Source organism: Podarcis erhardii (genome assembly GCF_964252035.2).
Source record: "Podarcis erhardii genome assembly, chromosome: 11".
Taxonomy (NCBI): Eukaryota; Metazoa; Chordata; class Lepidosauria; order Squamata; family Lacertidae; genus Podarcis; species Podarcis erhardii.
In genome coordinates, this window is record NC_138501.1 from 32,364,344 (window position 1) to 32,381,053 (window position 16,710).

At 42.5% G+C, this 16,710-nt stretch overlaps 1 protein-coding gene and 1 long non-coding RNA gene across 3 annotated transcripts in view; both read left to right on the plus strand.

Annotated features, from left to right (window-relative positions):
• THBS4 (thrombospondin 4) overlaps window positions 1–8,114 on the plus strand; it is a 39,537-nt gene extending 31,423 nt beyond the window's left edge. The window contains exons 14-22 of one of the 2 annotated variants that reach the window (XM_081880718.1): window positions 108–226; window positions 1,153–1,205; window positions 2,389–2,582; window positions 3,855–4,033; window positions 4,342–4,390; window positions 4,713–4,909; window positions 5,163–5,335; window positions 6,561–6,700; window positions 8,009–8,114. In XM_081880718.1, the coding sequence (XP_081736844.1) occupies window positions 108–226; window positions 1,153–1,205; window positions 2,389–2,582; window positions 3,855–4,033; window positions 4,342–4,390; window positions 4,713–4,909; window positions 5,163–5,335; window positions 6,561–6,700; window positions 8,009–8,070 (1,166 nt within the window). In that variant the 3' untranslated portion in view covers window positions 8,071–8,114. The other variant, XM_081880719.1, reaches the window with a different exon arrangement.
• A 7,081-nt stretch (window positions 8,115–15,195) lies between these two features.
• LOC309352401 lies at window positions 15,196–15,445 on the plus strand. Its single transcript, XR_014161299.1, has 2 exons — window positions 15,196–15,240; window positions 15,296–15,445. It is a non-coding gene; the product is annotated as an uncharacterized lncRNA (long non-coding RNA).
• The last annotated feature ends 1,265 nt before the right edge of the window (window positions 15,446–16,710 follow it).

A 16,710-nucleotide genomic window follows, 5' to 3' on the forward strand; every position in this document is an offset into this window, starting at 1 on the left:
CATCTCATCTGCTATCCATTATGCCACACTGACTCTTTGTTTTTGCTCTTATGAGTTGCTAGAGCGATGCAAAACCAACATTGATTTTGTGTCATCGTTTCATTCAGGTATTAAGAACGTTTTGGACAACTGTCAGAGGGTCCCCAACCGGGAACAGAAAGACAGAGATAATGATGGTGTGGGTGATGCTTGTGACAGCTGCCCAGATATTAGCAACCCAAATCAGGTGAGCAACAGCAGGGGGGGGGGGAGCCATAGGCCAGAGTAGGCAACCTGTTACCCTCCAGATAATTTTAGACTATAATTCCCATCATCCTTGGCTATTGGCCATGCTGACTGGGACAAATGGGAGTTGGGGTCCAACAACATCTGCATGGCACCAGGATGGGGAATCAAAGTCTTTGGTTCTTAGTGGAAGCAACAATGGAACTGTCAATTTAAGATTATGAAAATGTCAAGTGTAGTGTTCCAGTTCCATTGTGGCAATAAATATTTAGAAAGAAAGAAAAGTACAGCTCTGTTAAACTTTAGTATGAACTATGATAACTACAGTAATGCTGTAGTTATTGTTTTCCTGTATGACACAAGTCTTGATCTGACATTTAATCAATCCATGCGTAAAGGTGTCCAGAAAACCCAACAGGCTTGCTACCTCAGCCTGACTGGTAGCAGGTGTCTAAGAATCTCTGGAAGTGGCTTTTTCCCAGTTCTGTACCTGACAGCCATTATTTGAAGGTGTCAGATTGAACATGGGACTTCCTCCTTTCAAAACATGTTCTCCACTCCTGAGCCCTCATTTGTGCAAATCACTGAGATAAGGCCCAATGCCAATAAATGTTCGCACTGAATAAATAGCCATAGGGATTAAATGTCAATCTTCTTTAATTGCAAAAGCAGGCAAACAAAGAAACTGAAAAGGATTTTATGCAGGGGGGGATCTCTCTAAGGATAAATAATCTGTGCCTATAGAACACAGAATTGTATGCACAGCTGGGGTCCAATCCATCTTTCCACCTATTCAGATATTAATCCCCTTCTAATACAGATTATTGAAAGATGTGTGTTGAATTTTAATGACTTCCAGCAATGTAATTTTATATTTTCCCCTCTCTGCAATTTAGTAATTCAATCTTGTTCTATTTCTGTTTGCAGTCAGATATTGATAATGATCTGGTAGGAGATTCCTGTGACACCAATCAAGACAGGTAGGGTAAATCTTAATCAGAATCAAATTCATCCTTGTTATGATGCCGCTGGAAGGTATTTAACTAACCTGCCCCATCACTGCAAATATTTATGCTTGTGTAATGGGACATGCCTGCACCCTCTCTCAATCTGCTCCTGATGTAGGGGGCATGTGTCAAGGGGGAAACATTCCCCTGCACAAGGAAATATCCTTGAAATGATGAAACATTCACTTTATTGGATTCCTTCCACTAATTTCACTGAAATTGCACCGATGTCTCTACCAAGGTAAAAGGTTAGCTTAAATTATTTTCAATACACTGTACTCATTATTGGAACCAATGCAGATTTACAATGTATTTCCACAAATTGTCTCTCTTCATATATGATAAAAGCACCCTCACAGGATGAGGCGGATAGCGATTAAACTGTCTCATAACCAGTTCACCTCCCTAAGTTACTGTTTGCCCAGCTATGGACTAGAGAGGTGTGGGGATGACCTTTGAGAAAATAGCATTGGAGAAAGAGTTAACTACACCCCAGCACTGCAAGGCTCACCCCCTAGCTACTCCTTCTTTAATTAATGCCGTTATTTAAAGCAGAAGAGCAATAAAGCTCATTTCAATAACAACTGCATGATGGTGTTGTGTGCCAAAAGTGCATGGAAACAAATACAGCAAAATACCATTTGGGCTTTACTTCATACAAGTAAAATAAGCAAATATTGTCAAAAGGGTTGAAATCATTTGCTGGATGCCTCCATTCTCAGTAATACATCAAGGATGGTAGTCATTATAAACCTAACTGCAGGAATGACTTCCCTTATGGCTAAAGACCTCAGTTCAGGCTGCAGAGTGTTTACCATTCGTAGGACAGGAATAAACATCAGTGTTTCCCTTCATGTCTAGTTCCAGCTTGTAGTAACCTCAGATATATTCTGGTTAGAGAAGATTCAAGAAGTTCCCTGAGATCACGTGAATATCTCCAATTGTTTCCTCAAATAAGGTGGTTTTGTCTCCAAGTACTGTCACAACATACCTTCATTAGAGGCCTTCCGGTGTAACAATGGATACAGGAAAACAAACAAGCATTCCTTGTCAGTAGTACAAGAAGTAGTAGCCAACATTCCTATTACTTAGAAAGACAGAAATAGTAACTAACACAGGGTGTTTTTGCTTTTATCCCCTCCTGCTTTACTCCCAGTGATGGGGATGGACACCAAGACAGCACCGACAACTGTCCCACGGTCATTAACAGTTCCCAGCTAGACACCGATAAGGATGGGCTGGGGGATGAGTGTGATGATGACGACGACAATGATGGAATTCCAGACCTTGTTCCTCCAGGCCCAGATAATTGCCGGCTTGTTCCTAATCCAGGACAAGAAGATGACAACAGTATGGCAGACATTTCTTATTCTTTCTCTTTTTACCTCAGTTTTTATTTTAATGCACAACATATGGTGACGATATGGTGCCTTCTAATCCTCAAAGGAAGCTGATGATTTCCTTTGATTATAAGGAACCTATATTTTCCAGAACTGAGCTTTGCTTTGACCTTGAATAAGTGTCAACCAAGGGATTGGCTCTTCTGGATCGAATCCAGAAGGGACCTACGACTAATTATAAACACCACATTTCCCCCTTGGTATCCACTCTTGAAAACAGAGCATTTTAGAGCTAGTTATGTGACCAGACTCTTACCAGCTTCCTTAAGAAATGCCTTTATTGAGCTTTATTGACAGAAACAATAAACTTATATTGAATGAGAATTGAATATAATTGGTGATTATAAGGCGCAAGGGCCATTTTATCCATAGTAGGAGCAGAAAGTTTTCCCCTTGCGCAGACAGTCCTGTGTATCTCAGCTTCTTTTGCAGAGCAGAGGCCTGTCTGTCAAACCAGACTCTACCACAAGTGTGAACAATTTCATGCAGGTTACAAAAGGCCATGAGAGGGCAGTGGTGGTAAGGTTTGGTATGAAGCACATTAAGTCAAGGCTCTTAATGAAGCCCAATAAAATTAAGATGTAAAGACCAAACAACACCTGTAATTGTATAAATGGGTATAAATTGCACCCATTTATTTTTGGGTGATTCATTCAGAGTAACCACAGTTCCCCAATTTTATCCACAAACATGGTTAGAACCCACATTTTATACATCAGTATGCACTTTAAGTGTAATCCACAGGGAACATGGGCTCTTCCCATGCTTGTTGTCTGAAGTACCAGGGCAGTGGTTCACCAGCTGCTACACCTTTGCTTTGTTCACTTCATAACAAGGCAGCTGCTTCTTCTCACCTATTTTCACCTATTTATAGCGGTTAATGAAACCTGAAATGGATTCAGTTCATAAACTGGCTTCAGCCAGAATCTCCTAAAGTGATGTACAACTCTGTTTAATTCAGTCCTCAGGATTGCTTACACATTGCTCAAATGCTTCCCTTTGGTTTTATCTCTTGGTACCTGGCCATTACTAGGATTGCTCCACCCCTCCTCCCTTTCACTGTTAAAGGCAATCAGAAATTGGGCCTGATGCAATTCCTGCATATCTATGAGCCTGGCAAAACATAAGTATTTGTTTCCCCCTGTTAACTGCTGCTGAAACAGCTGTTTTGTGAAAACAGCTATCAAATCACATCCTTTGGGTGTTGTGTTCATGTGTCCAGGTGATGGAGTTGGTGATATCTGTGAATCAGATTTTGATCAAGACACAGTGATAGATAGGATTGACGTTTGTCCCGAGAATGCAGAGATCACCCTGACAGATTTCAGGGCTTATCAGACTGTCGTCCTGGATCCAGAAGGGGATGCTCAGATTGACCCTAACTGGGTGGTTCTGAACCAGGTAAAACATTTTTTAATATCTAAAAGCATCCAGGAATGATAGGCAGAAAAAAGCAACTAAGACTTCTCTCAAAACTTGGAAGAATAAGGGTGTTAATGTTGAAATTGGGGGGGGGGGTTGCAGGGGTGGTACTTACTGGAGGAAAACAATCTGGATATTTTTGGCAAAGAACATAAATGTGCTGGACTCACAAGGTGACACATGGATGAGCATTGATAATGAAAGTGGTCTTTATCCATCATCTTGGGCATGACTTAATAAAACATCCTTAGACTAGCTTCATGAATTATATTGCTTATGTTTTATAGGGCATGGAGATTGTGCAGACCATGAATAGTGATCCTGGACTTGCTGTAGGTATGTGAGGTTGGTTTTTTTGTAGACACTCACAAGGCAGCTCACAAGCAGAAATGGATTAAAACTATTTGCTCAAAAGATCCCTGTAGTGATCCTCAATGTGCAGCCTTCATCCAGCTTCAGGATGCTTTGGTCTATAGCCTAGTGCTAGAAGCATTAAATCCCAGATAAAATCTCCAGCATTTCTGGTTAAAGCAGGGGTTGGGCACTGTAGGCCTGGGGTCTGGAGCAGTTGATTGGGCCTTTTGCATCTAAAGGAAGAACAAGTATTGAGTTTTACACTTATAATTGGTTTGGACTTGATGTGTATACATTTGAACAGGTTACACAGCTTTCAACGGAGTTGATTTTGAAGGCACTTTCTTTGTCAACACGGCAACGGATGATGACTACGCTGGCTTCATTTTTGGTTATCAAGACAGTTCCAGCTTTTATGTGGTGATGTGGAAACAGACTGAGCAGACCTATTGGCAGGCAACTCCGTTTAGAGCTGTTGCAGAACCTGGGATTCAGCTGAAGGTACAGGCTTGGGCCAAAATGACCCGAATCTCATTAATGCTGTCATCTAGCGTTGCGCTAAGATGGAACTGGCAGGGCGTTTGTATGATGTGGTTTCTAACGTTCGTTTATTTGGATGTGTGCGCCTGGTTCCATTACAGAATGGGGAAAGAATTAAAACTTCTGGTTTTTCTCATAATACTCGGAGAAATGTTATTGTTATTAAAGGAGATTTCTTATTTTTGACTTGTCTTTGTACTTGTGTTCTGTGTAGGCTGTTAAATCAAAAACTGGGCCTGGAGAACACCTCAGGAATTCACTTTGGCACACAGGGGACACTAATGATCAAGTCAGACTGCTTTGGAAAGACCCTCGAAATGTAGGCTGGAAGGATAAAGTTTCCTATCGCTGGTTCTTGCAGCACAGACCTCAGGTTGGGTATATTAGGTAAGGCGATGGGCAAAGCAGGATACAATGCAATTCTAAGTGAACATCTATTGTGGTCTATGTGTATACTTAAAAATGCAATACTGTCGTACCTTGGTTTTCAAACAGCTTAGTTCTCGAACGCTGCAAACCCAGAAGTGCTGTTCTGGTTTGTGTACTATTTTTGGAAGCCGAACGTCCAACTGGACTTCCAATTGGCTGCAGGAACTTCCTGCAGCCAATTAGAAGCAGTGCTTTGGTTTCCTAACGTTTTGGAAGTTGAACGGACTTCCGGAACGAATTTCATTCGACTTCTAAGGTACGACTGTACAGTATGTGAAAGCAAAAAACAAACTTCTGTTTCACAATACACACTACCATACGTTTGTGTATAAATGTAGCTCTGACGATGGTAATGGGTTTGCTTTTTATTTTATTTTATTGGTTTTCAGTTTTTGCCCAGTACCTGAATAGTCTGTTGCAACTATTAAATATTGTATGTAGAACATGCTATCCACCCCAAGCCTTCATTCGGGATATACGCCTAATTAAAGTTCTGCTTACTTTGCTTTAAGCAACAGTGCCATTCTGCTGCCTGAAATATGTTAATGTGAATTATACTCACAGACTAGGAGACGAGTTGTAAAAAATCTGGCATGTTTTCTTCCTGCAGTCAGAAATTATTACCAAGCAAGACTCTCAGCAAGCTCATTTCCCCATCAAACTAAGGCTGAGTTCACACATATTGGTAACCACAACAATTGGCTTTTCACCCCAATCACGGTGCTTTTCACTAGAAACTTATTAACACATCCAGCTGCAAGTCTTCCATGTCTGTTTCATGATATCATAACATGAATCAGCTCCAGGTTCCTATCTTTTTTAAAAAAAGAGAGATGTTTCCATATTTTGGCAATTTATATGCTTAGTTATTTTCACCTTTAAGCGGTGTACAAGTAACTGTACAATAAAGATAAAAACCAGTAAAACTGCAAAATAAGACTTCATAGATGTATGTATGTGTGTGAGTGTGTGTGTGCTTGTAACAATGCTCACCAATACAAAGTACCTTTTCCCTTTTTCTGCCCATGGCAGCCATTTTGTGCTGCCACTCACAGCACTTTTATCTATCTATATCTATATCTATATATGAGTACCAGCACCTCACTTTAAAAAAGAGAAGAAAACAACCCACTGTGTGCAGAGAATCAGGATACATCTATCTTTATTTGTTTCACTTTCAAAGGGCAAGGTTTTATGAAGGTTCTGAACTGGTGGCGGATTCTGGAGTGACCATAGACACTACCATGCGTGGAGGAAGGCTTGGTGTTTTCTGCTTCTCTCAGGAAAACATTATTTGGTCCAATCTGAAGTATCGCTGCAATGGTAACATTTTCCACCACATCCTCCTCCTGCCTAATCAAATGGGCAGCTGTAAAGAGGAAAGCTGTTTTAGGGAAGTTGCATGAATGACTTTGCAGATAAGGCATTGCTATGCTTTCCAAATCTGCAATGTGACTTAGCAGGTCTCTGGGCTGCTCAGATGTGAGTACAGCTGATAACTCAACTGCTGTGTAAATGTCAGTTGCTTGCAGAAGACCCTTTGGAGATCTAAAAAGTGTGCAATTAATCATGGTAAAAACACCAGTAATCTTTGCACAATACTGAGCATTTTGGAAATATTGAAATAAGAATCTTGGGAGAAAAACATCATCAAGAAGTAACAGGTGCATCCATTGACTCACATTATTTCCTTTAGGTAGTCATATTCCCACTGTTACTTGGGCCACAGAATAGGGAACAATTGATCAATGGAGAAGCCCTCAGGTGCAGGCTTTGCTGTTCAGATCTTAGTCATAGAAACTGTTCAGCTAACAAAAGTGTACAGCCATGGACAGTTAAAGTTGCAATCTTAATATGCAGTCTTACTTGGCAGGAAGGCCATTGAATTCAGTGGGATGTAAATCCTTCCTTACATCTGTGGCTTCTTGCATTAGACAAGTCCAGCTTTAAGCAGAGAGACATGTAGACTTGAGCAGTTCTGCTTGCCTTGGCAAGTGTGATGCCACACTCTGGCACCTATGATGAGTGATTTGCCTTCTTTCTAACTTCGAAATTGCAGAGGTCGGGTAAGATTTTGTCCTGGCAGTTTGCATGCGAAGGCGCCTGGGAGTTGCTTGGCAGATGCACAGCCAAGGTGTCTGGAAATCTTGGCCATGCAGAATCATACTGGCAAAAAGCTACAAGCTTGTCCTGTTCAGGGACAGGGAAGGTGGGTGAGTGAGGTAAGGATGAACTTCTGCCTGAAGGCACCCAGGGCACTTTAGGAAAGGCTGGGGGCACTTGCCCCCCAAAAGGAGGCATGGAGGGTCGCTGAAGTTTGCACATTTTCCTGCTTAGGACTGGACTTGGGCCATGTAAGAAGCTGAACCATTTTGACCCCTGCAGATGAGACATGGGTAATAATAACCTAGGAGTTCACGATACTGGCCTTAAGGTGTGCTTTCCCCCCTGTAGAGACCACACTCATATTTAATTAATCCATCTGTAAAACAGAACCTCTAAAAAAAAAAAGTTACAGCTGTGTGTAATAAGCAGGCATCAGCTCTTAACCTGAACTTCAAAAATAAAATGCTCATGAGTTTCATACCAAGAGTAAAGACTAATCGTGTGTCTTCTGTTTCTGGTTTTTAGATACTATCCCAGAGGACTTCCAAGAATTTCAGGCTCAGCAATATGGAGTTGGAGATATTTAAGAATACAAGCTGCTTTGGCAAACAATAAAGCAATGTATATTAAATTCTTATACGGCTTTTTTTTGGTGCAAGTCCACACTACGCTTGTCATTATTGGTGTAAAGATAGCACACCATAGATAGAATAGGGTGCGGGGCCATTTAGAGTTGAATTTCTTTTTTAAAGTTAAAACCTTTAGGGTACAGCTCATTGGTTTGTTCCTGTAAATCAGGGGTGGGGAATCTTCTTTATCAGACGGGGCCACATTCTCTCATGGGGTGTCTTCTGGGGACCATATGCTGGACGCAAAAGTGGATGGAGCAACGCATGCGCTTCTTCCTTCTGCACAGTAGGGCAGCCTTCCAGCCACAGCAGTTTCAACAAGCAGCCACCTACTGTCATCTCTCTCCGTCCAGGTAAGCCGGAGGCATTGTAGCAGTTCAGGGACACAATTCAGCCAGGCAGAAGTGTAGCACCCTGCTTGTGGTTAACGCTTAGCTGGAATGAAATATTCAACGCAGCAATAGAGAAATTAAAATAGTAATTTATTTGTCAGACAAATAAATAAGAGGCTCAGTGGTACATGGTTACCAAGCTCTGGCCTGGCCTCCTGCCATTCTGGCCAGCACTTATATTCCCTTAATCCAGCCCCCTTTGCTCCTCCTGTGGCTGCCTCTGTCCAATCAGCCTGGTTGAAATTCCTATTGGCTGTTTGCTAGAACCAATCACAAAAAATACACCCACAAAAGATACACCCACTTCCTTGCCCTTATAAGGGAGACAAAGAGCTATATATATGACATATAAGTAATAATATATCTTACATGGAATCTTAATTACCAGCTCACCTCTTGCCCTTCTTGCCCTATTGCCTTCTAAAACAAATGTTTAATCTTACATTTTTATGTTCAACAGATGTCAAGGATCTTGAGTTTCACATCAACATTGAAAGATTTCCTTCATTTAATGTTTCTAAACAAATGCCTGACAACTATATATCAAGACTGCTTGGATGGCGTCTTCTGTCTGGCGGGGGGGGGGGCTAGGCTCATTTGCCCCTCTGGTCTCCTATTGCAATATGACTCTATGAAATAAGAATCTAGCATTCCTTAAATCCTTTGCATAATTACATTTAAGCCAATATATTTAAGCTAATATATTTCATACATTTATCATAGGTAGCCTCTTAAAAGAATAAAGCTTTTCAAAGTAAAAAGGAAGAAACTCAGTAAAACAGCTTTTAAAAGAAGCCTCTTCAGTTTAAGAAAGAATGGCTTTAGAAAAAGACTTCCCCAAAAATGCTCTCTTTCTTCTAGCTAAATGTTTTTCTTTCCATTTGCTCCTGGCTTTTCAACCTTAGAAAGAAGATCTGGCTCATTTTACTGGGAGGCACATTAGTATTATCTTTCCCCATTCCTAATGGTGTTTTTTCAGCCTTGGGGCAGCATATGTAATTCTCCCTTTTTATGACTTTGAGAATTGTTTTTCTACTATAAATCAATGGGGCCCTCTTGTCTTAGGAGAATGGCCAAGGTTTTCTCTGCCTGGCATGAAACATTTGAAAATCCTTTTTTTAAGCTCATTTTTAAATACAAGCCTTGATTGAAATATATAGAAGCTTTGATAAAAATGCAGGCTTATGGTTAGGTGCCTCATTCCCCCCTTTCAAGCTCAAGGACCTTCATCCCAAGTGTCCTTGATAGCTTGACCTTCATCATATTCCTGAGGTAAAGCTCTGTATAGGGCCATGATATGAGGTAGAGTTTCATTTGAAACCATCTTGCTAATTGTACTTCTAAAACATGAAATGATACATGGCATCATACATAAAACCAATACTACTACTGTCAAGAAAAACAAGCAAGACAATAGTATCCCTTTGAGTCCTGTGACATTAGGTAACCAATTGGTGAGCCATCCCATATCCCATCCTTCCCATGTTTGTACTGGGACATGTGCTATATTCTCCATCTTTGTGGCCAACACACGGATTGCCTCACCATTATCAGAAATGTTAAAGCAACAGGCATTCCCTGTCAAGTTCAAGACTCCACATAGGCCTCCCTGCCTGGCAAGTACATAATCCATTCCCATTTTCAGCTGCAAAATGGCGGCTCTACTTTCATCCAACTGTTGTGCAATAAGTCTCAAACTCTGGGCCGTTGCATTGGTTACAAGTTCCACTACTGCTTGCAATCGAATTATTCTGTTTAGATTATAAATAGGATCCCGTGCCCCTTGTATGAGCTCACCAGGATTCCAGGAGGCAGGATCATAATAGGCTATAATGCGCTCTGGTGGCCAATCATCAGTACCGCTCCAACTTTGGGTACTTCCTCCTGCTATATGAGAAATATCAGCATTCCTTCGTGTTCGCCTGGCCGAACTAGTGGGCATAATCCACATTGGTGGTAATACCCAACCCAAGAAACAAGTCCCACTCCATTTGGAAGGGAGTTTCTTGTATGCCCATTCTCCACATATCCACCACAACCATCGGGTCTGAGGTTTTTGGTACGGGGAATACAGAAGGCGAAATACCAAAAGGGGTAGAGAGTTTACAGTGCAGTATGTTAGATTGCCTTTCTCTGTCACAGTTATGTTCCACACCACTTTCCATGCATGAATAAAAGGAGGTGCACAGGGCAAGGTATTCCGAGTTCGATAGGTAGTACCGTGTGCCCAGGTATGACTATTCTTCTTATAATCCCAAGTATAGTGACAATGAGAAGAGCCTATCATGGGAGAATCAGCTGCATCTGATGATTTATGTACACAGAATTCCCCTTGTACAGGTATAACTCGTAATGGTTTAGTTGAGTTCCATCCGGGGAAATTCTGTATTTCAGTTTGGTGTGGCATTTCGCTTACCATACCAATAGCATCTAATGGTATCGGTAATAAGGGCATACCTCCCTCTGAATCATCTGGCCCAAGAGAGCAAACAAGGCAATTGGTCCTATTTGCAACATTAGCTACCATTTCAGCTAAACCTACCCACATATTGTGGTCATGGCTGAATCCATATTTAGCCAATTTGGTCAGATTCAAGGACCCTTCCCCTTCCCAAGGGATCAGGATTAATAATAAAATCATGTTGATGTCTAGTATATGCATTCCTTCCACAAAAGATTACCTTATTGTGATAGCAAATAATTATTAGCCCCAATATAATTCCCCCAGTGACAGAAATGGGGAACCACCAAGACCAAAACATATATCCCGAGGATCCCCAATGAGTACTATCTCTGATAATTGTTCCACAAGGGGGGCAGTCAATCAATTGTATTAGAGAATCTTTCCGTTCACAGTCGCTGGTTCAGACGCTCCTCAAGCTTCAGGCGTGCGCAGGTCAGCCAGCTTCCAGGTTGTGGCTGCAGCAGGCCGGTCGTCAAATGTTGCCCGTGACCTAGCCCGTTCCCGGTAGGGCTAGATACAGGGGTTTTTGGAGAGAGTTAGTTTTAAAGGATTAGAGGGGTCACCTTTGCACGTCCAACTGCCTTCAGACTTCTTCAAACGAGAGTGATGAATCCAGGGGGTCACCTCAGCTACCTTCACCGCTGTTGGAGTAGAGAGCAAGACGGTGTAAGGTCCACGCCACTTAGGTGCAAGTGGATCACGTTTCCACTCTTTCACCCATACGCTATCGCCAGCCTGGAACTGATGAATCGGCTCGGCAATGCTGCACGGCGTGCGCTCGAGGGCCCACCTGTTAAGAGAAACAAAAACACGGGAGAGAGATTGCACTTGTCCCTGTGTCACATGATCTCCTATTTGTTTAAGGTCAGCTGGAATATCCTGAACAAAGGAGGGCGGTCTCCCATACAGGAGCTCAAAAGGTGACAACTTAAGTCTTTTTGTGGGTGCACACCGAACACGAAACAGTGTTATGGGTAACACATCTACCCATCCCAATCCCGTTTCCTGGGTTAATTTTGCCAATTGGGTTTTCAGAGTCCGATTCATTCTTTCAGTTTTCCCTGAACTCTGAGGCCTATATGCTGTATGCAGTCTCCATTTTACTTGTAGGACTCGACATACTTCTTGTACTACTTGATCAATGAACGCTGGCCCATTATCACTTCCAATGCATCTAGGTAATCCAAACCTTGGGATCAATTCAGTGAGGAGTCTTTTAGTTACCTCTCGTGCCTTTTCAATTATGTCTCTCCTTTCCTCAGTGGTGAACAGAGTATTCAGGAGCTGGCGACAATCTGTCCAAGTAGGACTATGAGTATTTATTATTGAAGTCACCAAGTCCATCATAGCCTGAGGTTTTTCTGCAAAAGATGGGGTGTGTGTTTTCCAATTCATCAGATCTGTAGTTGTGAATGGAATATATTGCAGGGTCGAAGTTCGAGGTGGCCGTGGTCCGGGTTGCCCATTAACCAGCGCAGGCTCCTCAAGTGCATCAAATACTCTTCTAAGAGGGGCTACTACGTGACCTTTCTCTTCACTTTGCTCTAGGGGCCTCAAATCATAGGGGATGGTATCTGTCGCAAGGCGTTCTTTTAGCAGCTTTATACGCCTGGCTGTATTGCTTGCTGACCGAGCAAGGTCTCCCTGTAACTTCTGTAATATTTCTCTGGGACTTGGATGTACAGGGGTTTGGGGTGGGCAATCAGTTATTCCACTAAAGGAGACTGTAGATGGAGGTCTATTAGGAGTCACAGGTGGAATAACCACTTCTGCTTGGGCTTTATTATAGGACTCCAATGTCTCCTGAAGATATTTATCATAATCTATCAAGGAATCAAACTCTGTGACTCCACTCCCATTATTCATTCCAGTTTCTTGCCTTGGGGTTACAACTGGTGGAGTGTTTGGATTAAGCTCCCTTCGATGTGGAGCATAGGGTGGAGGTGGAAGCACCTCTTCCTCTGGCCCCTCAAAAATGGGTTTGAGTTTATTTGGCAAGATTCCTTTCCTAGCTTCGGCTTTTACAGCCAATAATTTGCATCGTTTGACTTTGCATTCCCTTATCCATGGAGGATTTTTATTTAATGTGCTCAGCCAGGAATCTATATATGGAAATTGTTCTGGGCACCCTCCAGTTTCTTTGGCGATATCAGTCCAAAGTTTGCTCACTAAATTTATATCAAAAGTTCCCTGAGATGGCCATCCAGTATTTTGTTTTGGCCATTCTAGTTCACATAACGTTCTCAAGCGCTCTGGCGTCATTTTGACTCCATATGCCCCTGAGAAGGCTTTCTTAAAATTATTTAACATACACTCAAGAGGTGTATTTTCCCCCTTTGAACCCCCAACTCCCATTGTATGGCCCTGTGAAGTATCCACTCAGTCACTCACAGACGCGCTTCGTGGGTTTCCTTGCCTAGTGAAGTCGCCTTACTAGGAACCGAAGTACTGCCCACTCCACACTCAGGTCAGCTACAGATTGCTCTGTACTTTCTCACACATACAATGCGCTGGATACTTCACCACACTCTACCTCCCAATTTTTCCCTTTCCCTACACCAGATCACCATCTGATGTACCCAACCACCTAGCGTACTCAGTTTCCCCTTACTGAGACGCAGAAGTTTGATCAAGACTTCTCTTCCTCCTAATTAATTGGAGGGCCAAAAATCCCTTTGTGCACTTACCCTTGGTTGGTTCCCTGTTTCCCCCGGTCCGTCGCCGCCAGTGAGCAGGGTATCAGACAGACGAGTCTTCTGCGTTCCCCTGGAAAAATTTACCAGTGCGCGCTTTGGGTAAGCAGTTGTCCTCTCTCTTGTACCCTGCCCAGTAGGGCGAAGGGGCTGCGTTCCAGCAGACCACTTATCCGAGTCACGGCACCATAAAATGTAGCACCCTGCTTGTGGTTAACGCTTAGCTGGAATGAAATATTCAACGCAGCAATAGAGAAATTAAAATAGTAATTTATTTGTCAGACAAATAAATAAGAGGCTCAGTGGTACATGGTTACCAAGCTCTGGCCTGGCCTCCTGCCATTCTGGCCAGCACTTATATTCCCTTAATCCAGCCCCCTTTGCTCCTCCTGTGGCTGCCTCTGTCCAATCAGCCTGGTTGAAATTCCTATTGGCTGTTTGGTAGAACCAATCACAAAAGATACACCCACAAAAGATACACCCATTTCCTTGCCCTTATAAGGGAGACAAAGAGCTATATATATGACATATAAGTAATAATATATCTTACATGGAATCTTAATTACCAGCTCACCTCTTGCCCTTCTTGCCCTATTGCCTTCTAAAACAAATGTTTAATCTTACATTTTTATGTTCAACAGATGTCAAGGATCTTGAGTTTCACATCAACATTGAAAGATTTCCTTCATTTAATGTTTCTAAACAAATGCCTGACAACTATATATCAAGACTGCTTGGATGGCGTCTTCTGTCTGGCGGGGGGGGGGCTAGGCTCATTTGCCCCTCTGGTCTCCTATTGCAATATGACTCTATGAAATAAGAATCTAGCATTCCTTAAATCCTTTGCATAATTACATTTAAGCCAATATATTTAAGCTAATATATTTCATACATTTATCATAGGTAGCCTCTTAAAAGAATAAAGCTTTTCAAAGTAAAAAGGAAGAAACTCAGTAAAACAGCTTTTAAAAGAAGCCTCTTCAGTTTAAGAAAGAATGGCTTTAGAAAAAGACTTCCCCAAAAATGCTCTCTTTCTTCTAGCTAAATGTTTTTCTTTCCATTTGCTCCTGGCTTTTCAACCTTAGAAAGAAGATCTGGCTCATTTTACTGGGAGGCACATTAGTATTATCTTTCCCCATTCCTAATGGTGTTTTTTCAGCCTTGGGGCAGCATATGTAATTCTCCCTTTTTATGACTTTGAGAATTGTTTTTCTACTATAAATCAATGGGGCCCTCTTGTCTTAGGAGAATGGCCAAGGTTTTCTCTGCCTGGCATGAAACATTTGAAAATCCTTTTTTTAAGCTCATTTTTAAATACAAGCCTTGATTGAAATATATAGAAGCTTTGATAAAAATGCAGGCTTATGGTTAGGTGCCTCAGAAGCACAGAGCAGGGCTGGTGTGAAGTGTGGCTTTGTGAGAGGTCATGTGGTCTTGTGAAAGTCTTGAGGAGCAAATAGGGAAGCTTGGGGGGCTGCATTTGGCTCTGAGGTACTGAGCTGAATCCTAGAACAATAGGATCCAGAGTGCAGCAGTCTGATTGGTCTGCAGGTGCCACCCAATCCAGCTCCAGGTGGAAGTAAATCAGCGACCTGACCGGCCTGCAGGAGGAGCCAATCAGGCTTCTGGAGGAGGTGAATCCGCAACCTGATTGGCCTACAGGAGCAGCCCGGAATTAGCCAATCACGCGGGGCCCATTGTGTAAATAATGTATATATAGCTAGACGTTTTGGGGAAAGTTTCATTCATTGCTACTATGAGCTGAATAAAGAGCATGAAATTCACACTCGACTCTGAGTATATTTCACCCCTCCTGCTGTAAATAAACAGAAATAAATCGGCTAATTACATGTCACACAAAAGGGTGTGCTGAAAGCTTTCTCATTGCCTTCTTTATAACAAACAAAAAAGGTGCTTATAAAGCAGAAGTATAGAACAGAGCGGGTACTTCACCCATTTTTCCCACTCCAAATTTACTCTCGTGGTTTCCTTCCTCCTCCTTCCCCTCAACAGCATCTTAGTCATGTGTTGCAAGCACATAATTGAAGTTGAGCTGGGGGCAGGGAATTGTTGAAAGCAAGGGGGGAAAGGAGGCAAGAAAGGGTTAAGGGCCTCTTCCCTCCCCCACTCCTTTCTCCATTCCAAATTTCCCTCTGCCGCAGTAGCTTCTCATTTAAAACAACATTGAGTCGAGGCTGTGTACGTAACAGGCAAGCCCTATTTTGGTGTTCTGTCCGAACAGGAAATGTAAGCCTGTGCAGGGGGTATTGGGGGGCCTACAGGTCAGCCCTGCCCTCAACATTCCTGCATTCACCAGCCCCCACTTACCAAGGCCAGCTTCTAAGTGCATTTCACTGAATGTGCTTAGAGACCTCTATAGGATCAGAAACCCTGATAAGGCAAGGTCACCAATTGCGTGGAGTATGCAGGGGCTGATACACATGGCAATGGTGGGTGTGGAGCTCTCATGAACTCTTGAAGCATTCCCTGCTCATGTTCTATATTACATAATGCCTGAACAGGCCTGTGCTTTTTACCCCATGTCTTCCTTTGCGGAGACCCCAGTGCTGCCTTATCCACACAAGCAACCAGAAGCCAGGGTCCATATCCCCTGCTTGCAGGGCTAACTCTACCAGTAGACAGGAATTAAACGGCTGCTTCAGGTATCTGAAGATGGCTTTCATGAAAAGGGCAGTCAATTGCTACTGTATTTTAGTTTATGGTTTTTGGATTTCTTTTTCCTGGTAGGGAGAGAGAGAGAGAGAGAGAGAAAGGTACAGTGGTACCTTGGGTTACAGACACATCAGTTTACAGATGCTTCAGGTTACAGACTCAACTAACCCAGAAATAGTACCTCAGGTTAAGAACTTTACCTCAGGATGAGAACAGAAATGGCACGGTGGCAGCAGCAGGCCCCATTAGCTAAAGTACCTCAGGTTAAGAACAGTTTCAGGTTAAGAACGGACCTCCAGAAGGAATTAAGACCCAAGGTACCACTGTATTTGTGGTATTTTCAGCCTCAGGCTCCCAAATTATTGAACTGACCTCG